The 27,002-nt window shown below is 37.1% G+C and overlaps 2 protein-coding genes across 9 annotated transcripts; one reads left to right on the plus strand and one right to left on the minus strand.

Annotated features, from left to right (window-relative positions):
* Positions 1-8,383: 8,383 nt before the first annotated feature.
* nacc1b (nucleus accumbens associated 1, BEN and BTB (POZ) domain containing b) lies at positions 8,384-16,595 on the minus strand. Of its 5 annotated transcripts, none has more exons than XM_067432287.1 (6): positions 16,461-16,595; positions 12,066-13,084; positions 11,452-11,737; positions 10,350-10,447; positions 9,607-9,910; positions 8,384-9,401 (listed from the first exon to the last, which is right to left on the minus strand). In XM_067432287.1, coding segments are annotated over exons 2-6 (1,683 nt in total). In that variant the 5' UTR covers positions 13,060-13,084; positions 16,461-16,595; the 3' UTR covers positions 8,384-9,400. The 5 variants fall into 5 exon arrangements, with proteins under 5 accessions (XP_067288388.1, XP_067288384.1, XP_067288387.1 ...); XM_067432283.1 differs by having other exon boundaries at positions 8,384-9,404; XM_067432286.1 differs by having other exon boundaries at positions 8,384-9,447.
* Positions 16,596-16,639: 44 nt separating this feature from the next.
* On the plus strand, positions 16,640-26,971 carry trmt1 (tRNA methyltransferase 1). 4 transcript variants are annotated; one of them, XM_067432281.1, is made up of 16 exons: positions 16,640-16,776; positions 18,654-19,055; positions 19,141-19,360; positions 20,079-20,266; positions 21,219-21,334; positions 21,425-21,537; positions 21,616-21,764; positions 22,348-22,431; positions 22,551-22,620; positions 22,968-23,102; positions 23,226-23,311; positions 24,050-24,158; positions 24,255-24,331; positions 24,491-24,610; positions 24,710-24,824; positions 26,593-26,971. In XM_067432281.1, exons 2-16 carry the CDS (start codon positions 18,676-18,678, stop codon positions 26,668-26,670), a joined length of 2,040 nt encoding a protein of 679 aa, XP_067288382.1. In that variant the 5' UTR covers positions 16,640-16,776; positions 18,654-18,675; the 3' UTR covers positions 26,671-26,971. The 4 variants fall into 4 exon arrangements, with proteins under 4 accessions (XP_067288382.1, XP_067288381.1, XP_067288380.1 ...); XM_067432280.1 differs by lacking the exon at positions 16,640-16,776 and adding an exon at positions 18,077-18,152; XM_067432279.1 differs by lacking the exon at positions 16,640-16,776 and adding an exon at positions 18,085-18,242.
* The last annotated feature ends 31 nt before the right edge of the window (positions 26,972-27,002 follow it).

Here is a 27,002-nt window from a genome sequence, read left to right on the forward strand (position 1 = left end):
CTTTTTTTTTTTTCAACCAATACGATCAAAAATGTCTGCTAAGCGCACAAGAAAAAAAAACATAGCTGACTGCAAAAATATGTTCTGTGTGAACTGGCCCTAAGACTAACAGAATCAGAAAAAAATTGTTTGATAGAAAATGTAAAACGTTGCTCAGTCAAGTCAGAGGCAGAGAGAGGGAGCTGAAGGTGCTAAAGAAGGAGTCTTCAACTTTTTTTTAGGCCAAGCACACCTTGCTTTTTATAGAGATAGAGAATGCATCCCCTTTTACATACTGTATAAAGCGGAGTGTTGCATTTTAATCCTGGCCATGCATATAGATTATCATATTAACGTGTTTACATATGACACTTAAGTCGCAAATCCATTAAAATAAGAATTAACCATTATTTTTATTTATTTTTTATTAAAAATACAAATATCATTCATTTTATATAACAAGGGAAGACATTTTTTACAGAACATCTTTAGCTTTTCATTTTGTAGTCAACAATAATTTTTAAAAAGGGTTGCAGACCCTCCATTGAAGACCCCTCAGGTAGGCCTACTGGTTCACAGACAAACTATGAACACTCACCAAAGGTGCTTTTCAGATTTAGAAAAAAGCTCCCTCTCTCTTGCAAAATCCACATAAATGTAATATCTTCAGCAAATGATAAGAGTGTAGCGCTCTCAGCTCCATTTAATATATATTTTACAATGCTTATACGAGAAAAAGGGATTTTAATAATAAAGAAAAGTTTCACATAAAAAATTCTTAGTTCGTGATAGCTGTTCGCAAATCCCCATATTGGCCATTTGATAATAAAGTGTCATATTCAGTATTGATTGTTTTGATCGTCACATTGGCAAAAATCAGCTGAAACAATTTATTTTAGTTCAGATTTGGCAGTTCAGAAACAGTTTAAAAACTGATTTGTACATTTTCTTCTGTTCAGGGATTATTAAATAAAACATCAAAAATGAGAATTCATCAAGTCAAATGACAAGCGTTTCTAAATGCTCTGCTGTCCCTCATTGGCCAGCAGAAGCAACTGCATTGCAGTTCCCTTTCCAACCTGCAGCATTCATGAAGTCTGACACCAGGTGGCGCCCATCCACGTGCAACTCATAGATCATCTTTACCAGCAAACTAATTAAGTAACAAAAACGATTCCTTTAAGATGGAAAAAAGTAATAATATATAGCTCGCAGCAGTGCATGAAGACCCAACTCCTTATTGCTACGCTCCTTCAAAATCATCCATCCATTAAAAATGACATTTCAAAGCAGTAAGTATATCCTTTCAGCTGCCTTCATCCCTTCCCAGCACTAAAGTCATATTCAACGCAAAAATATGGCGCTTCTCTTGATCCTATCTATTGTACATTTCATAATGTTTCTTTACAAAATACTTGGCTACTCTACGGTCTATGTTAAAAATTAGTAGCATCTCAGTGGCCAAGCACTATTCTAAAGCAGAACAAAACCATAGATAAGAAAAACAAAGATACATAGGTCGCCTTTTTTCCTCCTTTTTGTGGCTTGACCTCAGTTGTTCTGTTTGACTTCCAGGATTCTTACTCCGAATACTTGTAGTTTAATTGATGAGTTATGCTCTTGCACAAAAGACCATAACCCAGGGTGTGGGTCAGGGATTGAACTTCTAATTCCACTCCAGTTCATTGGGTTCAGAGATCAGCGCATATTGGGTGCACAATCTCAGCAACGCTCCACTGAGCAGAACATGCTATGAAGGGATTTATCAGTTGAAAACGTCACAAATTCCAGCCCTTATGGACATACATGCTGACTGCTTTCTAAAAATAAAAACTACTGGTCTCTCACGGTGTCCAAAACCAACATGATTATTAAAAAATATATATTTAAAAAAAGTGATCAGGTACATTAGAGGATTCAGCTCCTTATATGTAGGCTACATTCCAAAAGGGATGAAGAAATGTCGACAGCTGTTTTCTTTTTCAAAAGGTGCAACGAGAGAGTCCAACACAACGCCATATTTTTGTCACCGCCAATCTACTTTTTTCACACCTGTCTGTTTTTGTTTGTTTGTTTTTTGAACAGTGGGGGCACTTACGCACTCACTCTCACACACACACGCACGCACGACAGTTGACTGAAGCCACTGACTTCCGTAGCAGTAGCGGCGTTTCAGTTTCACAAAAACCTGTATGAGCCCTTCTGCATGGCCATACAACAACGACATTCCCAAATAATAACATTTTATTAACAAAATGTTGACAATTCACTAAAAGAACTTAACAACAGACTTAACAACAATGTAAATACTGAAATAAGCCTTCACTGTGTCCTAACCAAACACGGTATGAGAATTTGTTTTTTACTGAGTAGCCTAGCCTACTTATTTCTGCAGCATTGAGGCTGGAACAACAAACAAAGCATGACAAGTGCAGATTGTGTGCTTTATTTAATAAAAAATTAAGTCAGCATGCAGTCAGCGCTTGCAGAGACCCCGCACACACGCTCTTTTGATTGGCTGTGATTTTTGATTGATCTGAGTTTGGTTTGCATTGAAAATCTTGTCGCATCACGTCTGGTTAGGAGGACCATAGACCCGAACAAAAGGTTCAATTTACTTTTCAAAGCTGCAATAGAACTACCGAGATATGGAGAACAAATATGTAGGATCAAAATAATCAAAATGAAATAATTAAATAAAGAAACAATTCAATATAACAACAATTTAAATGTACCAGTTTATTCTGGGAAAAAATAATTAATTAATTAAAGAATTAATTCAATTTAATATTAATTCAATAAATAAATGTATCTATTTATTTTGTAAAATTACATGAAAACACAACATTTAATGTTTAATATATTTCCCAATTGCCTCTTCCACACACACACTGTTATGTTTAAAAATAAAAAAATGTAAATATTAAAAGTGCTTTTTCAAAAAGCTGTTGTTCATAATATGCTGCATTTACAAACTTGAAACCTATTTGACGAATCATGCATTTACAAAGCATGATTTTCCCAAATATTTTTTTCATAATAATAGAGGACATTTCACAAATGACAATCAACAGGCAGTGGGCAGTGCTTGGCGCTGATTGGATAATCCTTTCAGATTGATTACTTTTTTCTGTCTGGGTCTGGCAAGTGGCAAGAGGAATTGATTGAAAATGAAAGGGTTAGTTCACCTAAAAATGAAATTGATGTCATTAATGACTCACCCTAATGTCGTTCCACACCCATAAGACCTCTGTTCATCTTCTGAACACAGTTTAAGATATTTTATATTTTAGTCCCAGAGCATATGCAGTCTATGCACAGTACACTGTCCATGTCCAGAAAGCTAATAAAAACATCAGAGTAGTCCATATGTGACATCAGTTAGTTAATTAGAATCTCTTGAAGCACTAAAAATACATTTTGGTCCAAAAATATCAAAAACTATGACTTTATTCAGCATTGTCTTCTCTTCCATGTTCCTCAAATAAAGATTAAAATGGTTAATGGATCAGGGTATCAATCAAAGGTTTGGATCGCCAATGTCACGTGATTTCAGCAGTTTGACACGCGATCCAAACTGCTGAAATCACGTGACATTGGCAGACAATGCTAAATAAAATCATAGTTTTTGATATTTTTGAACCAAAACGTATTTTCGATGCTTCAAGAGATTCTAATTAACTAACTGATGTCACATATGGACTACTTTGCTGATGTTTTTATCAGCTTTCTGGACATGGACAGTATAGTGTGCATAGACATGCTCTGGGACTAAAATATAAAATATCTTAAACTGTGTTCAGAAGATGAACGGAGGTCTGACGGGTGTGGAACGACATTAGGGTGAGTCATTAATGACATCAATTTAATTTTTGGGTGAACTAACCCTTAAATATGCCGGTAGGAATTAATGAAGAGTAAAACGCACTGCCTTAAACACAGCCAGAGTTCTCATAGTTTTCAGGGTTTTTTTAATGTAATTTTACTAAATAAATTGATGCATTTATTTATTTAATTAATATTTAATTATTAAATTAATACCTTTATTATTTAATTAATTATTTCAGAATAAACTGGTACATTTAACTGTTGTTTTATTTATTTAATTCATTACTTATTTAATTATTTCATTTTGAGTAATTTGGTCCTCCATACCAAGTTTGGAATATTGGCTAAAATGGTGAAATCATGTTCATTTTGGGTTAACTATCCCTTTAACTTCCAACTCAAATACAGTCTTAGCCCTTTAACTGTCATTGAAGTTGATGTATATAAAAAAAAAAAAAAAAGTGGTTCCTGTGAGATTTTATTTAGGCATTATACCAAAAACAGCCAGAGTGAGACTCAAACTCCACCTTTTTAATGCATTTTCCAGTCACATATTTATAAAAACATATTGCAATATTACTTTGATCAAAAAAACTTTCAGACGATATATATTTTGTCAAGATTATAAAAAGCTTCTATTATGAAATAATACATTTTGAAATATCACACTAAACGCTGCACACTAAGGGGGTGAGAACCGTTAAAAGACTTTAAAGTACCATTTCCATGGTATAACAAAGTTCAATTTCAAAATGGATTTCACAGGATGAATCTTAAAGGGGGGGTGAAACACTCAGTTTCAGTCAATCTAATGTCAATCTTGAGTACCTATAGAGTAGTATTGCATCCTTCATATCTCCGAAAAGTCTTTAGTTTTATTATATTTATAAAAGAAATATAGGCTGTACCGAGTCTTTCCGGGGAAAAAAAAACGAGCGGCTGGAGGCGTATCGTGTGGGCGGAGCTAATGAATGACGAGCGGTGAAGTCCTCAAACGTGGAGAAGAAAAACGCTACCCTAAATATACCATGGCTATAGCAATCAGATTCAACTAATACAGATATGATCCAGAATCAGATCCGGAGGATGAAATACATTGAACAGGCGAAGCAACAACAGCAGTACATCCGTCTCTGTGGTATGGACTGTATTTAGTCAACATTTGTGTGTGTTTACTCACAGTTTATGAGGACATGATTCGGTTTATGGACTATTGTATGCGACTAAACATTAGCCGTAGCAAGCAAAACGGTTTTGCCCATCAGACAAGTGTAACGTTATATAGAGAACAACAATGGAGTAACCGTTAGCGCATTTGAATGATGAAGCACGCTTTGTGAGAACGCTAGGTTTATGTTTGGGTGGTTTTACAATAAACAAACTGAAACCTATAGTGGTCAGCTAAACGAATGTATTTAAACACACACCATAGATCGCATGCTCCATTGATAAATTAACTAACGTTATACACGATCGTGTTGTTTACTGATGTTTACTTACGCGACGATAGCCAACAGCATAGACATTTTTTGAAGTAGTTTTACTCACCGCCTGCTTCCAAAGCAGGACCGAACCTTTATCGTTGGGACCGCGCCGTCAAAAACACACTTCTTTGGTAACTGTTGATTTCGTGAAGTCCTGTGACAGCAGTGACCGTGGAGATCCACTTTTGCGACACGACCTAAGCGTATGTTGTGAAGCTTCCCGTCATTTCTGCGTTCAAATCGGTTCAAATGCAGCGCTGCCTTCCCGGGAATGCTGTGCTGAAGAGTTGAAGTCGCTTGATGTCAGCCATAGGAATAAAGTGGAGCGTGGCGCGGACTATAACTGACATAAGTGTTCACGGACGACTGGATCTGCTGCAGCTGAGAGCAGTGTTTATGGGCGTGCATTTGCTCTCTCGCTTCTAGTCACGCGCGCGCACCCTTCCACGTGAAGAGCCCGTACGGCCCATACAAGGACCTTCCGCTCTGTCGACGTCAAGCGGACCCATACTCGAAAAAAACTCTCCGAAACTTGTGAGAAACCGGAAGGAGTATTTTTTAACACAGAAATACTCTATCAAACATCTAACATTAGTTTTTGAAACTTTGTCTATATTTAGGATGGGAATCCAAGTCTTTATCAGTGTAAAAAGCTCAGTATGCATGAAACAGCATTTCACCCCCCCCCCTTTAAGTTTTTACAGTTTATGATTATTACTAAAATATGGGATAATACATGGGATAGTAAAAAAGACAATGAAAAAAAGAATGCCAACGGTGACAGTTAAAGGGTTAAAGACAACATTAAAATGGCAGTCGCAATCCATTTTAATTCCACAATACGTTTAAATTGGAATATTTAGTAAGAACCCAAAATGTAAGGCAGGATTTGATTTGAACAACGTATGATTGGATATGATTGGATAATTAAAAGTTGTTGTTTTACAACAAAACTGGAGGCAAATGTAAAAGCAAATCTGAAGTCGATTGTAAAGAGGATGCATTAAAATTAAATTAGAGCATAAGAAACAAAGCAAGTATTTTTTTTTCATTCCATTTAAAAAAAACATAAATAAAAAAAAAAGTTATTTTTGAAAAAACATGCACAGAAATGATTTACAATAACAGCAGGGGCCTCATGAATAAATGTTGCATAAGCACAAAATAGGCATTGAATGTGTATGATATGTTTTCCATGTAAACAGATATTTCAAATATATATATATATTTCTAGCATTAATGGGTGAATCATTCACAAAAGATCCATTATATGCAGTTTGAAAACAGACAGGGTGAATTGTCATTTCATGCTGACTTTAAATGCAGTAATATGCATATGTAAATTGCATGCAAATTAGGCGATGCATAATAAAAAGCTTTGTATATTCCATATATGATTATTTCAGGGAGAAGATGAGGTGGAAAAGTTCTGGCAAACATGGTTTTATGAATCTCACACCTTTTGATTATACCCAAAACATGTCATGTGTACATATGAAATTTGAGTGGATGTGTATAAAATCTATGCAAAGTTTTATACATGAGACCCCAGAAACGTGTATTAAAAAGAAATCACTTGATTTCATGCTAACTCTAAAATGATGAAACAAACCCAATGGAGCCAAACCAGATTGGATTCAATGCGAGCTGATGTTTGTTTAATCAAAGCGTACCGTTTGATGCCTCCATTTGGGAAATGGCTCACTGCACCAGTTGTGTGTTTAAGTGTGAGTGTGTGTGAGCATCTATCTCCTCACCATTCCCTCCCCTCTCTGCTTGCGTCTGCACTGTATGTCTCCCTCTCTGAGTCAGACAAAAACAAACAGAGCTCTCTGATCTCTGCATACACACATACCAACCACCCACCCATCCATCCATCCGTCAACCCACACACACACACACACACACACACACACACACAAACACCAACACCACCCACGCACACTGTCTCAGACATGCATTTGGCACACAAAAAACAGACGTACACACATTTGAACACGTTTACATAAACAAATGCACACACATAAAGAGCATGCCTTTGGCACACGCTCTCGCTTTCCTGTCAGCCTCATCGCATGAATGCACAGACATTAACACGTGCGTCTCCAAAAATGGAAATGAAAAAAAGAGACTCAAACTAAAAAAAAAAAGTAGCACAGCACACTAGCACGCACACAGACTCATCCAGGCATTCTTTCCTTCTCTGTCGCAGTCTAGTTGTGTAAGACTCCCAGGCACCAACTTCCACTCTTTAAGGCAGTGCTGAACAATCCAGCTCAGATTTCTGTGCAAATATCTCATTCGTATCCTATCGTACTGTGATTAAGACTTGGTGCAGTCTCTTAGGATAGTACCACGTGGCCGAGAGGTAAAAATTCTTCTTCTAAAAAAACAAAACAATCTTGCCTTTGTCTTTTTCTTCCATGAAATGTCTACGTAAACAGGCTTACAAATATAATTTAAATAGATAGTTCACCCAAAATTATTTTAAGTTTATAATTGCATGATCATTTTTATTTTACTACTATATATTTTGAGCAAATGATCCAATTTATTGGTTACCAAAACCAATTGGATGGATAGCAACATTCTTTAAAATCTTTTCTTTTGTAATTCACAGAATAATGGCGCGGTCATATTAGCACAATTTCAGCTAAACTTCATAATGGTGTAGAGAAGTTACACAGAAGTCACGCTGAATTTCAAACCAAGCAGCTTTCAGTTGGGCAGCATGAGCAAAACATTTCCGATGTGACCACATCTTAAAGAAAATCGTGACTGATTTTTCATTTTTGGTCTTTTTAAAAGAAGAGGTAAAACTGGAAAAAATAATTAATGTAAACATTAAAAACCCACAAATAACAGGGCTAATGTGCTAATATAGTTTTTAGGATAAAACTTTGTGTTATGCTTTTGGACTGGGAGAATTTTGACCAATCACAGCCTTTCTCAAGCCATTTAGTCGACCATTACAGGACATAAGTGTGCTTAGGTCATACTTTGGGAATGTCATTTTTAACACGTACAGGTGCAACTACACTTTTAAATGGCACGGTCACTTTCTTTCAACTCCGAACCCAGGGTTACAGCAGCTCTTTGAACTTCTCTTACTAAAAAAAACGAAACCATCTAGAGAGACAGTTAAAAACTGACTTTTCAAATCCACATAAAGAGACAACTACAAAAGGGCTTCCACTCTCAGAGTGGTCTTTAGTGGTTGGAGCCACCATAGCTGTGCCAATCTCTAATACTGCACTCGGCCCACTTCATCAGAGCGTTTAGTGCATCTCTGTCAGAGGCGCTGAGGCGTAGCATGTCAGAATGCGCCATGCGGCAGCATGCACCACACTTGTGCGATAGGTGCGCGAAGCAGTCAGCTGTTACAGCACATCAAAAACTACCATCTGCAGTCGCCATACACACTCATTTACACACAGACACCCGTCCTTCGTCAGGTGCCATCTATACAAAACTACTAAAGACATCAAAAGAAATGTAAAAGGCCTTGATTTTTAAGCTTGTGGGAGTTTGCCTGTAAAAACGTGTCGATTTGATTAAATCTACCAAAGTAAGAATATTAAGCCTTGGTAATATACCAAAATAAAACGATTAAAATTTGGATTTCGCTAATGCAAAAACATGTGGACAACAATTCACTATTCATTGATTCAAAAGGTGAGAATCTCGCACAGACCCTCTCTATCAACAATCAAAACACGACAGTAGTTTCAGATATAGCAAAACAGGTTCATCTGCCTCTTATAAATTCATATCACAAATCATGACAAACTGCTTCTCTTGGGATACTTGGCAAGACAAATAGTGGAAAAGCTGGCAAAAAATTACAAATGTTGCTCAAATAAAAACATTCAAAGGAAAAAGGTGCCTAAGGGTGTTGGTGCAGGAAGAGGAAATGGGGTCCAAAAAGCAGATATACTGCTACTAAATATTAACAGATGAATACAATCTTAACTTTCTGGATTCTCCAAAAAAAAGATACATTCAGATTCACGCCAGTGTTCTGAGACTGGATTGGAGCTTCCAGACACCATTTCCCCTTCAGATCACCCCAAATGTCCCCGGGGGTCCCTCCTCTTCAGGAATGTGTTTCTGCTGTATGGAGAGGAGGGCCCACAATGTACAATCAAAAAAAAATCTACAAGGAAATAAAAAATTACCAGATTTTAAAGTGGGATTCAACAACAGTAACAGTTACACTTCTCGACTCCGCGATGACATCAGCGTCCAAGGTGAGACTCAGATACAATGGAGGAGTGAAGTGAAAGAAAAGCTGAACCATGGTAGTGTTACTCACTAAAACAGGCTGCTACCATCCCCGCTCACGCCTTGCAGGGCATCTGTCGACGACTGGCCAGAATCAGAGGCTGTACCGCCTTCCAGGGATCCCGTTTCGAAAGCATGCTCCACCCCCAAGCCGTCAGACTCCATTTTGGCAGCGTCCGGAAGGAAGTTGGCATAAGCGTCGTTTTCTGCCATCAGAAGCTTCAGTTTTGGAATCCAGCTCTTGCGCACCACGCGACGTGCGTTAGTGCACATGTCTGCGGCGATCGCGTTCATTTCGCTCTCTTTGAAACTAGGAGCAAAGTTCTGGCAGTAAACTGGAGATAAAAACAACAACAATTTTTTTTTACTATCGTTAGCTTTTTGTGCACTTTTTACACAAAGATATTTAATGCTTAACGTCACAAGTAGCAACAGATATTTCCTTCTGTATTGTGATTGGGTTTTGATTTGGTGCGTGAGCCTTATGTCATTTGTGGAGGGGTGGGGTTTAACTGAACTACATGATTGGAGAAGTCCGGTATAAGTTGTGGCATTTTGTAGGCAAAAAAATATGTTAATACAAAGATGAATCATGCAAAATAACATCTATAACATGCATTTACGAAATAGATAAGGTGAATTTTCATTTTTAATGACAGCTTTAAAAATTCAACTGGGCTGTTTTAATGTAGATAAAGCTGCTGGATTCATAGAATTTTCATAGGTTTTACCTATAACTAAATATTAGACTATCAGCATCAATACAGCACTTACACTTAACAGCATGGAGAACCCGACTGTCGAGTGGCTTGCGATTGGGGTCATTTGTGGAGGAACGGATGCCTGTTCCACAGCTGTTTGCAAGAGTGCTTCTACAGGAAAAACAGAAAAGAATAGTTCAAAATACAATTTTAAAGCAACACAGAATCTGACCTACAGATTTCAAGGGCAAATGGGATCAACAAGTACTGTTCACACAAACTGCTTCCGGACCATTTTAACTAACTTAAATTGTATTTAAAAAAGCCACTTCCTAAATCCCTAAAACAAGGTTTTTCTCTAAAGGGTTAATTCACCCCAAAATGAAAATTGTGTCATTAAATACTCACCCTCATGTCGGTCCAAACCCACAAGACCTTTGTTCATCTTCAGAACACAAATGAATATATTTATAAAACGACGAGAATGCATTCAGTGCTTCCGGGTTCTACATCAGAACGCTGACTTACCATTGGCCAGCGCTGTTTACACCAGCACCATGACGCATGCGGTGAGCTGAGGTTCTGCAATAGAACTCGGAAGCACTGCACTGTATTTACTATATCAACAGCGTAGGAGAATGACAAACGAGAAGAAATTGTTGAATAAAGTCGTTATTTTCTGGGGGGTTTTGCACAAAAAAATATTCTAGTAGCTTTATATATGATATACAGTATTTATATATTAATTAAGGTTGAACCACTGTAGTCACATGAACTATTTTAACGATGTTTTTACTACCTTTCTTGGCCTTGAAAGTGTTAAATACATTGCTGTCTGTGGAAGGGTTACAGACAGTTAACTGCGTTTCGATTTGTATTTTGAAGATGTTCAAAGGTCTTACTAATCTATTATTTATTATTTGAGCTAGTTCAATCATGAAAATTTTGGCATCATTTAATCACCCTCATGTAATGCCAAACCCATAAGATCACCAACTTTCATTTATGCAGCTTGAACATTATGCTAAACATCTATTTCTTGTGAAAGAAAGTAATATGGGTAAATACGTTTTGACAGAATGTTTATTTGTGGGAGAACAATTCCTTTAAATATTAATTGCAAAGTTTTTTGTTTATTTGCAGAATTTGCAATAAATGTACAAAACTTTACTCACCGGTCAAAAAAAGCAGCAAGGAGCCGCCTGAGCAACACTTTGTGGCGTGTGCCTGCACTAACGTGGCAGTTCATCAGCTGAGCACGTGAAATAAAAACACTGGTGCCTGTTACTAGCTCCAGTTTCTCAGCAGGGTCACCTTCTTCATAGAGTTTAGGATGACAGCGGTTTCCGATCTGTGCGATGAGCTCAGTGGGAAGAGATGCCAGATCCTGCCTCACTCGAACTCCTCTTCCCCTCGATTCAACTGTGAGGTGGTCGGGTAGTGATTCCACTCGTTCACTGGCTGAACCAAGATAGCAAAGGGGAAAAGAGGTTAAAAAAATAATAATAATGCACACAGAAAATTAATTTATCACCCCTTTTTGGTTTGGTTATGTTGTTCAGATTCTTTTTGAGGAACCGTGAATGGAAAAACAGGACAGTTTCCATTACTGTTTATCCTATTGATGGAGTTCATCAAGGTTCGATACGTTGCCCAATTTCTTTCCCACAATTACACTACATACCAAGGTCTACTATCACGATGCGCTGTTCAGCAGTGTCAGTCAAAAAAGTTAATGGATAAATATTAGCAATCAGTCAAAAAAAAAATTGTAGTCAACTTTTCTTACCTGTTGCCCCTACATTCAGCATGCTGTACATAGTGTACATATTACAGATCTGTCTGTACTGTTCTTCTGTCGTTTCGTCTGTGATTTCCTCCTCTTCATCATCATCGTGATAAGAGATTGGTGAGTCACTGGTGTACATGCTTGGGGTTCCTGGGCTGGTGCCTTCCGGCGTGCTACTGCTGTTGTTGTTATTGTTGTTGCTGTTGCTATTAGTGGTACCACTTCCACCCAACAAAGCTGCACTTTGAGGTGGTGCCCCACCCACGCCCCGTGCCGCCTCCTGTGAATAACGGGCCGCCTTCCTCATACCTCCTCCTCCACCTCCCCCTGATCCTCCACCTCCTTCACGGCTACCTCCTTCCCAAAGACGCTTTGCAACTGGAGTGCAAACCACTGAATATGATGATGCTTCTTGTTGGGGCTGCTGGGACTGAGTTTGCTGCTCTGTCTTCACCCTTGACATCAATGGAAGAGGTGTAAGACAAGAAGTAGGTCGAGCCGCTGCCGTGGTGACCGCAGCTCCTCCTACAGTCCCACTACCAGTTTGAGTAACGGGGCTCTGGGGTTCTGAGGGAGGCATTTCTTCTGTGTGAAGACCCTGTGAGTCACAACTTGGTGAGCTGACCTTTAGGAAGAACTCCGTGCCTTTTTCCATAATCTGCTGAATCTGCAGGAATCCAGCTGTGTACATTAAGAGAAACTGATCGCCTAAGTTCATGCTAAGGCGACCGGTGTAACAGAAGGAAAGGATCTGCTGGAAGCTCTGAGGCTGAACTGCTGGCGGTAACTCCACTACAGAGCTCTTACTTCCAGAGTTGAACAAGTCACGAAAGTAAGAGCTGCTGGCAGCCAACACTGCCCGGTGGGCTTTAAATGTGTGACCCTTCACCACCACTGACACATCACAGTACAGACCCTGAAGCCTCTGCTCATTAAGACACTCCAGGACATTGTTGCCAAAGTTGGGAATCGCCATCTGCAGCATCTGAGCCATATCTTAAAGCCCAGCACTACAGAGTCTGTGAAAACAGAAAACGAAACACTTATTTTTCACTTCAGTTAAATGATCATATAATAATGACCAGTCCACAGAATACACATTAGCGCAATTATGCGGATATATCTGTAGGTTCCAACAAAATTTTGCCTGTCATTGAAATTTTTACACATTCCCAAGTACCCAACCCTTTTGTGCTCATTTTAAAAATATATATAATTATAATTTCATGTTAACGCTTACTAATAATCAGTGTTGTTTAATACATTTTACCATATCAACTCCACAGAATTCAAGAAATGTTCTCACTATCAGTGTGGAAAATGTGAAAAAGTTTGCCAATTAGATATGATGACGGGTATATACACAAATAATCATATTTAATGTATAATTGTTTGTATGACTGTTTGAATATCACACTATTTCAAATCGTCATATTTAAAATCTTGAGGTTATATTTTCAAAGAGTTTGATTGGTTGATTTTTTAGGTTTAATGTTTTTGATGTTAAAAAGTCTCTTTTGCTCATCATATATATATAGTGAAATATTATTACAATTTAAAAAACTAGTTTTCTATCAATATATTTAAAATTAAACTTATTCCTGCAATGGAAAAGCGGAATTTATTCAAGTAACATCTCTTATTATTATCAATGTTGAAAACCATTGTGGTTTTTAATATTTTTGCAGAAAGAAAACATGATTTTTTTTTTTCAGGAAGCCTTTGATGAGTAAAGTTCAAGATAAAAATCTCTTGTAAAATTAAAGAGGTTTTTACTGTCACTTTTGAGCAATTTAAAGCATCCTTGCTAAATAAATTAACCTTACTGACCTTAAACTTTTGAATAAGAGTGTAGAGAAATTCTGTAGCGATAAAAAAAAGTAGCAAATTGTCTCACATACATATATTTAAACTGTGTATCCCTTAAATGGAGCTTCAAAGATTTCTGGAATCATAACACAAACACACAGTTACAGTATATTATCTATTCTTTTAAAAACATGAAGCCACACAGTGCTACTCTGTTATAACTCCAAGGTCAGTGCGTGCAGTCTCACGAACAACATCCCATGACTGTCAAGTCCATAACATAGAAACAGAAAATGCATACATTCTCCACAGAAAAATAATAGACAAAGAACAAAAGCAATAAACGTTGATGATACACATTAATATAACTGAAGATTAGAGCACATGCCAAGGGCAATCCAGAGGTTTTCGGTGGCTCATAAACAATTTATCCTACAGTGTATTCTTTTTAGGATCATACATATTTTAGGACATGCTCTAAGCCAAAGGTCGGTCGGAATGACAAGTACTTAAAATCCTTTTAGGAGCAGAAAATGAATACATGGTTTACAAAAGTCATCCATCCTGTATAATGAAATCCAAAATGCTTCAGAGGAATTTATAACTTGTATATATTTAAGGTTTCTATTTGCATGTTACATTAAATCATATCGGTGTACTAAATGACCAACAACTCCTCAGACTTAAGTGCAGTTACTTGTATGTACATACACTGTTTACGTATGTTCAGTCTGCTAATACAGATCAGTTTAACACTTTTAAAGCAATTCTAAATCAAAAATGTTACGTTCATCATCACAGGTTCTTCTTGAGTGTTAAAACACAACTACTGAAAAGTACCTTACAGTTTGGTCAAAAATCCCCCAGTTTACTGAGTAATTTCACTCCAACTTCTTGCATTGTGTCTCTGTACAAAGGTTGATCAGGAGGTCACATGCATATATAAAGCAGATCAAATATTTATCTGGGTGAGCAGCAAGCAAGGTTATGCAAAGTTACAAACCCAAAACTTACTAAAGAAACTTCCATTTACACTCTTTAACCTATAACAAACAAATATGTGTATACACACATTTACCATGCAGTTACTGCAATTATTCTTGCAATAACTCTGATAGTAGCCGCCACTCCATCGATTAAAACGTACATGTCGAAATATCATTATGGTGTTTATTAATATTACGCCAAATAATAATTAATTGCGTAACGATAAACAAAAAAATTGAAACAGTACAGTAGCCAATAGCCGTTGTTCATTTATACGATCCTAATTTAAAGGGTTAAAGCTAGTCATTTAGCTACTAGCAATCACATTTTAAGAAACCGATAAAAATTCGTACAAACTTAGTTATACGTAAAGTAGTAGGCTAGTTAAATGATTGTCGATTAATATAGTTCAGGAGCTAAGAAGCGAAAATGCCGTTAATTCACCATTTGTTCTGTATCACTCGAACAGCACTATTTACCAAAGCATAATAACAACAGTTTTAATCAAAAGCGTACATGTAATAAACTAGCAATAGTTTGCAGTCTCACTGTGAGAGTCGGACGCCGGTGTTTCTGTGATGTGGGCGGCCGCGGAAGGGCTGCGGTACCCGGTGAGAGTGTGTGCCCGCACCGCTGCCCAGCTGGACACAAGCTCCGGGTTGGCACGGGCCCCGGGGGGCAAACAATACAAGAAATAATACCCTAATTTCCTGGTTTCCTCACTTGATGCTGCGACCAAAGAGCTAAAAGCTGCTCAGACTTCAAAAATCCTGCCACCAAAATAGTCTGATAGATGAATTATTGAGAAGCCCACATCCGTTTCTCTCGCCCCCACGGTGCCAGTGCAATGCTATGCAATGTCGGGCTAGATTACAGTCATGCACATACCAGAATATCTATACCAAAAACGTTTTGATTTTCCCAGCAGCAACCATATCATATGTATGCATGCATGCATGCATTATTATTATTATTAATAATAATATTATTATAATTATTATCCCACATACTTGCAATTTGGCTTTCTTAAGTAGTCATATTTATGCACGCGGCGCGATCATTGGGTTTCACATCACATATTCTGTGGTTAAATTCTACTCCATTTTGGAGGAAAAGGAAGGGGGCTCGGCTCCATCTTTTCCAGACATCAACAGGTCATCCCGGGACAAATGCAGCAACTGGGGGGCGAGTCACACTGATCCGCGAGACAAGACACCATTAACCACTTGACGTCTGAAAGCACAATAATGCCCTCATCCAGTACAAATCCTCAAATCGTCCAGAAACAAGTTTTAACATTGCAAAGCGATGTTATGCATGGCTAAAAAGTTGGAAAATATAAATGAATGTATATGCACCATAAATCAAGCTCTCGGCAGCAAGTCATTGAAGTGGTTAAAGTTTTGCAAGCCCATCCCCCATCTAAAGCAATCGCACACCTTCACAAAACAATACCCCCATCCAAAATCCGCTTAAAATGTTCTCAGTTACCCCGTGCCACAACAATAACTAACGCGACCCCTTGTTTAACCCACGTGATGGCCCCTTGACCCCACTCAAAGTGGCATGACCCTCTCGTGCATGCATTAAAATACTCACCCCCTAGACTGCAATCTGCTGGAAAGTGTTTCAATGGAGGAGTCAAGACTCTTTCTCTCTACGGGCAGCCATTCATCGTGAACGTACAGGCAAGACACCCGAGCGCAGAATAATCGAGGGGTGCATCATTTTGTCACCCCGGTTAAAGAGCACAGAGTTACCGATTACGCACAGACCACGAAAAAGAACGCTGCCGAACGCCAAAACATGAAATCGCGCCGCGCGCTCTCCGCTGGATCAGCCTGTGCGCGAGACGGCCGTGGTTGCGCGTGCGGCAGTGCGGAGAAAGTGAGCAGCGTGAAGCGTCTAGACTCAGGTGAAGCCCTAGAGGGATCTGGGTGCTACGCGCAGTGCATGCCAACACAGCTCTGCATGGCGCACTGGAGAAGAGGTTGTACTAAACGCCTCCGAAATATGTCCACCACGTCGCTCTAATGGGGTCAAATTATATGGCGTATAGACAATTAGTGTTTATAGAGCGTGACTGGATTAGATTATTAGTTCGAATGTGACATTTGCACAAGGAGCATCTGTGGTGGCATAGAGATGCAGGAATGTTTAATGCTGCACTTACTTTACGGCATAAAGTTTTCAGAACATGTAGGCTAGTGATGGAATTTATTTTAAATATAAAATTATGAATAGAGACATTTTAATTACAAAATAGTTAAATACTGTCATGACACCTGCAAAGTTGACTGAATCGGAGATCAATGAATATTTTACTTTTCCGCCCCAAAATGTATTTGTTTTCATTTGATCACCCCCCCCCCCAAACACACACACACACACACACACACACACACACACACACAATCAATATAAACCATTCGCATAACAACACTTGTTCATAATAATGCTAGTTCATTCAAATAAAAGAGCAGATAAAATAACACCAGTAAACACAGAACATTCCCATATGGTTATTTTGGGGTTATGTTGCCCAGAACGTTCCCTGTAGGTTATTTTAGGTTTATAACCTAAAGAGAACGTTCCCTGCAGGCTGCAGGTTATTTTAGGATTTTATTTTTAGAATTTAAAGAGAATGTTCCCTACATGTTATATATTTGATTTTAATGTTTATAACCTAAAGAGAATGTTCTATTTACGTAAATTTTTGTTTTTCTGCTGACTAACCAACAGGGAACGTTACAATGTTTGTTCTGGGAACCAAAAATGGTTAACTGGGCAGTGCTATTAGAGACATATGTCTGATTATTAAACTATTATAGTATAGCTATTAAAAACACTTTTTTCCTTAATTGTGAAGTAGCCTACTGTCCAACAATTTCAAAGATTTTTTTGCACACAGTATTGCCAAAGTATAAACAAACACAGACAAAAAAGTGTCTTGTAATGTCAATAAAAAACTATATGATAAAATATTATATTCTGACATTGTTAGTTACAATAGCATTCTGTAATTTCTGCTATGTGTAGTATAGATAAAATGTAGTATATTATAAATAAAATAAAAACTAAATGCTTAGAAACGACTTCCTAAATGATCCTGCTTTGTCCTCGATTTCCTTGTTTTACAGTGTAGCGCTTTCTATAGGTCGCTGTGCGCGTGCGCAGTTCCTGCGTCTCTGTAAGGCGTTTAGTACTACAAGGCTTCCGTATTTCGCAGTCGTGGGCTACACGTGAATCCTCCCTGAAAACACACGAGCTAACTGTTGACAAGTCTCTGTGGTAGTGTACATTAAGTTATCTGTTTTGTTTTTGTTCGTGATGGATTTGCTATGACATTACTAAAATATCTTTTTAAAAGGATAATTAGCGGTAAGTAGAAAGGCGAGATAAATTGTAACGCTAGCTTGGCTAGTTACATTGAGAATGTGAAGATGCCCAGGTTTAGAAAGATTTCTATTAAATGTAAATCTGAGGTTGTTAGCTTTTTATGGTTCATGAAGATGGACATTTTGAGTTATAGGAAATAGAAATACTGAAGTTATCAAGGAATTTATAAATATTGAAGTTAGGAGATTGAAATTGCTGTATGTGAGTACAGTGTATAACGATTTTAAAACGATTGACTAGAGAAAAAAAGAATAATTAAACAAAGTTATGGATATTCATCGGTTAAAATGGGTGGGAATTTGGCAGGCTTTGTATTTATGTGTTTTTAATTAAGTTGTCAGCATGTGGGAGTTTATAAGCACTTGTTAACTCAACTTAATTTTGTCTTGACAGGTCACAAGGCTTTTTTTGGTAGATGTTAGCTAGGACTACACTTCAGGTATTATTTAGATGTCCTAGTTTGTCATTAGCATTTCCTAAGAAGAGATCATTCTTCCTTCGGATCCTCACAACAGGGCACAGTTGTGTCTTGAAAAATTTCAGGACAATGGACAGCAAGAAAGACCCCGAAGAATCTCAGGACATCACCGGTGTAGGTGCTGACAGTACTTCCAAAGCAGTGCCAAAGGAAGACACCAATCCCTCCAGCTCTACAGAGAGCATTCAGACATCATCTACACAACCTGGGCTTTTACCAGGCGAGACAGTTGTCAGGGAGGGAAAGGCTGCCATTTTATTCCCAAGTGCTAATGAGGTGTTCTACAACCCTGTGCAAGAGTTTAACCGAGATTTAACGTGAGTATGCCATCCATTGTGACATCTCGTGATGTGTTGTTTTCAAATCTCGCCTTTGAACTTCCCATATACTTTCTTCAATCAGGTGTGCGGTGATCACAGAGTTTGCTAGGGAGAAGCTGGCTCAAAGGGGCATCCGGATCCTGGTCCCGGGTGAGAAAGACAGAGTCGTGGTACGACTCTCAGAGGAGAATAATGGTACGGTGGATCAGGAAGCATCAGAACAGCCTGAAAATGAGCAACAAAAGGAAGACGAGGCTGATGAGAAGGAATACATCACTGCCTCTGTAGGGGAAAGATGTGAGGTCTGTGAGCACGCTACAGTGTGATTTTTAGTATTATTACAGTATTTATTTATATTTTGAGATGGCTTTTTTTTATACTTTCAATTTTCGTTTTAGTTTTACTCTATGTTTTTGTGATTTTTAAATGTGTTTTTTTATTGACAAATGTATTTTCTATTTTAGAATTTGTATTACTTTAACATAAACTAATTTAATTTCAGTTAGATGCCAAAACCACTTCTTCTTTTTTTCATCTAATATTTGCATTTCGTTTTATTTCAGCATCGTTGTAATTAATGACTTTTAATCATTTTTATTTTATCTAACAATGATACATTGATACTTATGTGATATACTTACAGCATGACTTTTTATGATGATGTGAATTAGTCCTCAGGATGTATATATCAGACTGAATAAACCTTCAAGCGAGCGAGTATTGTTTTAGAATGCAAAAGAGTGGTAATTAATTAGTTAAAAACATATAAAACATAATATAAAATATTTAAATTAAATTATTTTATAAATGTAATTATTAAAATAAATGTAAAACTAGCTTTTATTTTAATTTTAAACTAATTTTAGATGTAAGATTATTCTACATAACTCTTGTTTTTTTCAGTAGTCTCCTTATGGATCACTTTTTTTCCCCTCTCCCTCATTTTTGAATCACTTTGGCTAAAAGTGTCTGCCAATGAGTAAATGTAATAATGTGATTTATCTCTTTCTTTTGCTCTAGCAAGGTCTGTGTGTGCTGGAGGGTCTGGCGGCGTCAGGCCTGCGTTCAGTACGTTTTGCTCTGGAGGTTCCTGGCCTGAAGAACATCACTGCTAATGATTACTCTGCTAAAGCTGCTGCCCTGATCGCCCGCAATGCACAACACAACAACGTGTCCCACATACTGCAAGCCAGCCAAAGAGATGCCAGGTACTGTTTACATATTCAAATATTTGCTTATGCACTCACAAACATCTATTTACTAGGGCTGTAACGATACATTGTATATCCAGATATCGCGATATAAAAATGTGATGATTTATATTGTTAATGTAAACGATATAATATGTAGTATCGAGTTAGTTTTATCCAAGGCTCAGCTTACTGTATCTGTAGGGTATAATTCATACTGGTTAATAATTAATAATTATATACTGGTTCTCTGAGGCTGGTTAATTGTCTCATGACATGCAGGTAAACAAATATAATATATAATAATATTTATGTTTTAATGATATAATTAAATCATTTTCGTTCTTTTCTTTTTTCTGTTTTATTAATTTTGAATAACTTTTTAAATCATTTTTAATTTATTATAATATGTGTAAATTAATTGTAATTTTTGGTTATGTTTTTTAAGTTATTGTTTTTTTAATCTAATATTTATATATTTTTTGCTTGTACACTAACAAACAACTGTTGACAGCTGTATTGGCTCATTTTGTTAAGTGTTATTTTAGTATTATTTAAATGCTATAGTAGAATTTATTAATATTTTGAATTAGCTCAAATTTATTTAAAAAAAAATAGCAAGTACATTTTAGTAGTTCTTTTGGTATTTCTTAGCATTTATTAACTTCAGTTAATGTTAAAAATATATGTTTAATATATGTAAATATATTTTAGTTCATGGTGCATTACTAATGTTGATAGATACAACTTTTGATCTTAAATGTATTTTTGTTCATTGTAGTTCATATTACTAATTTAGTTTGCTAATATTAACAAACAAAACCTTATTTTAAAGTATTACCATGTAAAAAAAAAGTTTTCCATTTAATATTTATGTATATTTTTAATTGCATCTTTATTTCACTTACTAAAAATGATTTTTAATTTATTCTGTTATGTCCTAAATCCTGGTATAACACCATGTGTCCAGTATGGTAATGTATGAGGCAAGAGGGAGGAAGGAACGCTATGATATAATCGATCTTGACCCCTATGGCAGCCCATCACCATTTCTGGACGCGGCTGTGCAGGCTGTCAGTGAAGGAGGTGAGTCATTCGCTGTAGCCTTTCTCTCAAATGCACATTTTGAATTGATCAAGCACATTTCCTTGAGTACTCTCGCTCTATCGTTGTCAGGGTTGCTTTGCGTCACATGTACGGACATGGCTGTAATGGCTGGAAACAGTGGGGAGACCTGCTACAGCAAATATGGCTCTATGTCCATCAAGTCCAAATACTGTCATGAGATGGTAAGATGGCTTCACTGGCATTGTGCATGGATAAAATAAAGGCAACTCTTCATCACGTTTCCTTTCTTTTTGTTCTAGGCCCTGCGTATAATCCTGCACAGTTTAGATCAGAGAGCAGCCGTGCATCAGCGCTACATTGAACCTCTCTTGAGCGTGAGTGTGGATTTCTACATCCGTGTGTTCGTCAGAGTCAAAACCGGACAGGCTGTAGTCAAAAACTCGGCAAGGTAATATACACGGTTTACTGTCTAAATAGAGTGTAATAATAATGTACGTAAAAAAAGTGCAAATGCTACCGCCCAAAATTTGTGGGGGCCAATACGTTATTTTATTTAGTCCGCAAGGATTCATTAAAAGTGACAGTAATGACATTTATAATGTTGCAGAAGGTTTCTATTTCAAATAAATGCTGTTCTTTTGAACTTTCTATTCATTGGAGAATCTTGTACACAACAAATATATTATGGTTTCCACAGAAAAATTAATCAGCACAACTGTTTATAACATTTAAATTTTGTAATATAATAATAATAATAAATAGTTATTATAATAATATAATAATATAAAATAATAAAATATAATAATAATATCATAAATAGTTCTTGAATACTAAATAATGTGGCGCTGAAGACTGGCATATTTGCTGCTGAAAATTCAGCTTTGCCATCACAGGAATAAAATGTATTTCAAATTGTAATTTTTAAAATTATTACTATTTTTACTGTATTATTGATCAAATGAATGCAGCCCTGGGAAGCATGAGAGAGGAGTTCTTTCAGAAATATTCAAACATCTGTGTTTGTGTTGCAGTAAGCAGGCGCTGTTGTACAACTGTGTTGGCTGTGGTGCATACCATCTGCAGAGGATGGGGAAGAGGGTGAGCCAAGGCAAACAGTGAGTATTTCTACCTCCAGGATTGTTCTTTTATCTCCTGTTTTACTTTTTTTTTCAATCCCTTTGTACTGGAAGTATCATTGTGTTTCAGTTTGTGTATATTTATGTGTCTGTTACAGTATGAAGTATTCAGCAGCCACGGGACCACCTGTAGGGCCTAACTGTGAACACTGTGGGCAGAGACACCAGGTCTGAATCATCTATACAAAAACAAAAAAATATCTGTTAGTTGTACTTCTATATCATGCATCCCTACTTATTAACCATGTTTGTTATCTCTCGATATTATAGCTTTCTTTAAATATTAGTATCAGTCGATATTGGACATATATCAGCAAATTTCAGATATTTAATTGTTCAATTTAATAGTTAATTTATTCTTATGTTTCATATGTCTTAAAAAACACAAATAATGTAATAACATTAAAAAATAATGATCCACTTGTCGTATTGGCCAGGATTGTAATATCAGTGCATCACTGTATAAAACCAACTATCAAGCTATAGAATATGTCAACCATGAACTTTGTTTCTAGTTGGGCGGTCCAGTCTGGGCGGAGCCTCTTCATGACATTACATTTGTTCAGAAGATTCTGGGTGCCATTTCAGGAAACCCCACTCGCTTCAGAACATCCAAGCGGATTGAAGGGGTGCTTAGCATGGTGACCGAGGTCAGTCGTTATTAAACTTAATATTAATAATCATCAACATAATTATAACATCTTTTAATGTAAAAGTAATTGAATGGGTAATTGAATAGAGATTGAGTGCTGAGAGAAAAATGTGTGTTTCAGGAGCTGCAGGATGTTCCTCTGTACTATGCTTTAGATCATCTGAGCAGCACAGTCCACTGCAACACACCGCCCATGCTGCAATTCAGGTAAACTCACAACATTTTCAACCTGTGTATTATCACCGGTGGTGGTCAGCCAAACATTTTTTTTATGTGAATGCTGTTTTACGTGGATATTCTGACACGAGTGAAGCACAACGCTTTATTTATAAAATAAATAATAGGTCCGCAATTTAATGTTACCTCACAGCCATGGACACATAACATTCATGCCGAACAAGATAGGTAGATATTGTGAGGTGAGCCAAATTTAAGCTTTGCGTTTTGTGATCTGGTCACCCAATTTTCCACAAATTTAACAATAGGCTTACTCCATTTTATTCTACTGGACATGGAATCCCTTATTTATTTTCCCAAATCTTGAGAGACGTAAATGAAGTCTCGTTCGGCATTTATGTTATGTTATGGTGTGGTTGTCATGTTCACCAGCACAGCCCTATACCACCGCGGGGGTAAAAAGCTGCCACTGTCACAGCCCTTAAAGAATCACAATTTCCACCAAAATGTTAAGCAATCATAAAAATGATTCTGAAGGATAACACTGTGACACAATATGACACAGAAGACTGGAGTAATGATGCTGGAAATTCAGCTTTGCCATCACATAAATGAATTAGAAAAACATTATTTTCAATAAAAATAATATTTCACAATATTACTGTTTTTATTTTTTTTATCACATAAAATGCCTTGATGACACTTTTGCACTGTACTGTAACACATATGTAGATAGCAGTGTGTCTTCACTTACTATCTGTTGTGTAGGTCAGCTCTCATGCACGCTGGGTACAGAGTGTCTTTTTCTCATGCCTGTAAGAATGCTGTGAAGACCGACGCTCCCGCTGGTGTGTTGTGGGATATCATGCGGTGCTGGGTTAGTGATCGCCATCCACTCATAAGATCCTCCCTAAAAGTTCTTAAGATAACGCCTCATTTTCTAATGTCATTTCTCTGTTTGCTTATTCCTCAGGAAAAGTCAAACCCTGTGAAGAGAGAGCGGTTATCAGAAACCAGTCCTGCCCATCGCATTCTCTCCACAGAGCCATCGTAAGGATCAGACGCCTTATATATATTCATCTGATGGCTACTTTTTATATTAAAACCCCAGTCAAATCTTTTGCTGTGCCTTTTAGTTTAATTATGGTTTCATTTTGTTTTAGCTTAATAGAGATTTATTACCTGTAATCCTCATATTCTGTCATTTAGTCTTCAGGCCTGCTTTGAGATCAGAGAGGACGCAAACCCTCAGTCACGAAAACGTCACCTCACACGTTTCCAGGAGAACCCACAGGCCAACTGGGGACCCAAAGCACGTGCCAGAGCTGGGTCGGTTTTACTACTTCTATTCTTTTGTCAAAGCGCAGTCAAAATATTTTATTTGATCTTAAAAGTGTAAATCATCTCTTTTTCCCCTCTTGTGTTTAGTGGAGGAATCTCCTCTGAACTGGAAGACAAAAGAAAACACTTTCAGGGTAAAAGAAAGAAACCGATCACAGACTCCTCTCAACTCAAGAGCCTCCCATGTAAGAGGTTTCGAAAGGTACGTTCACTTGAATTCAGTATATAGTGGGGATTTCAGAGACATTCAAACATGTTGCTTTGTTAGCTTTTTTTGAGAATTTCAATTCAGAAGTGAATTATTGTCTTTGATTTTCAAAGTTAAAGAGGGCCTATTAATGCTGTTTTACATTTTCTACTTTCTGTAGTGTGTAATGTTGTTTGAGCATGAAAGGGATCTGCAGTTACAAAGCACAAAGTCCACTCCAAAGGGAGTTATTCTCTATATCAGTGCACACAGTTTCTTAACTCACTGAAATGCCTCGATTTTAGTTTTAATTTTTCTGTTTAATAATGTATGTCACAATATTCCTAATTTAAATAATTTCAGCCCAAAGCATAGACAAAAAAGGGGGCTGAGGCCTGGTTGAGTTGCGTTTGTATTCTGTTGAAACTTGTGGTTATGATAAAGGGTGTGACATTTCCAAAACACACTGAAAGCAGTTGACAAATCACAACACACTGGTCCAGCCAACCAATAAGAGCACATTTAGTTTTTCAGAAGAGGGGCTTCATAGCGACAGGAACTGTCTTTGAAGACAGGTGCTGCCCAATGTAACATATTTTTTTTAACATTCAAGCATGAAAAACTATTTTAGTAGATCTCAAAAACAAAGACATTGTAAAAGGGCATAATAATAATGTGTCTCTTTAAGTCCAAGAAGTATCCAACTCTTATTCCAGGATGTGTGAGAGCTTTTTCCCTACCAGCATTTTTTTTGTAAAAGTTGCCAGCTTTTGACCATTTTCACAAAAGTGCTTTTAAACAAAAAAAATGCTTATTCTAGCTTCATGCATTCTTTTTTTTATCAACACTTGAATGTAGGCAAGAGTCATAGAAAAAAAGCAACATTTTGAGCAAAAGAAAATACATTTTGGTCTTCATCTAGATTACATTCATACGCCTTATAACAGTGTAATAGTTGGTCAATGATGGGGAAGCGTCTCTTAAATGATGGACATTTCCGTTGATGGCAGGTAAAGAGTTAAAGGGGATAGTTCACACAAAAATAAAATTTACCCCATAATTTACTCACTCTCAAGTCATCCAGTATATGACATTCCTCTTTCAGATGAATACAGTAGGACTTCCAAGCTTTATAATGGCAGTGAATGGCTGTTTCTGAATTGAAGTAAATAAAAGTGCATCCACATGGCTCCAGGGGGGTTAATAAAGGCTTTCTGAAGCGAAGCGATGTGTTTGTGTGAGAAAAATATCCATATTTAAAACTAAAACTTATCTCTAACTTAAGTGATAGTTTACGAGAGACTGGTGTTCCGGTGTATGACGCTCCGGTAAAAATGTTAGTTCTTGCGAGAACAAGTTTTGTTTTGCTCCCATCCTCTGCGTGTCCATGTTCATCACCAGAACTTGCGCTATGCCTGTGTCCTGCGCAGTCTCTCGTGAACACGGCAACGACATTTAGCAGAAGTCAGAGGGACTTCATTTTATGGACTTCAAACCAGAAACAGCCATTCACTGCCATTCACTGCCATTTATAAAGCTTGGAAGTGCTAAGACATTTTTATAATATAACTCTGATTCTATTTGTCTGAAAGAAGAATATACACCTAGAATGACTTGAGGGTGAGTAAATCATGGGATAATTTTCATTTTTGGGTGAACTATCCCTTTAATGTACAAGTCAGATTTTAAATAGTTATTTTTCAAGATTTAGGTGTCTTGGAGTTAATGGAAAATAACTCACTCAAACACAATCATAAAAAAAATGCTATTCATTCTTTTTTAGGGAACATGCACACATGGAGACAAATGCTGCTATTCACATGAGCTCAAACAAGAAACCAATGAGGACAAGATGGACTAATTGGTTTTCTCACTATGAGATGTACATCACACAGCTGTGAAAGCTAGTTAAAGACTGAGACTTTGACTTGTAAATTACATTTCTCTTAGCTGTCTGAATGTCTGCAGTTCTGTTCACAGGGTCTGTACAGATTTTGCACCTAAAGCTTGTTTTATGTTAATTGGATTTGTGCAAGGCAAGTTTAATTTACCTGGCAGCCCACAAATAAGAGAATAAGTGGGACATATTTTGTATTCTTGGAAATAGTTTTACTTTCAAAATGTTTTATTTTCACCTGGCAAATAAATACTAAGTGAATGTGTGTGTGTTTTGTAGTATATTCACTATTCAAT

Source organism: Pseudorasbora parva, chromosome 22 (genome assembly GCF_024679245.1).
Source record: "Pseudorasbora parva isolate DD20220531a chromosome 22, ASM2467924v1, whole genome shotgun sequence".
NCBI classification, from domain to species: domain Eukaryota; kingdom Metazoa; phylum Chordata; class Actinopteri; order Cypriniformes; family Gobionidae; genus Pseudorasbora; species Pseudorasbora parva.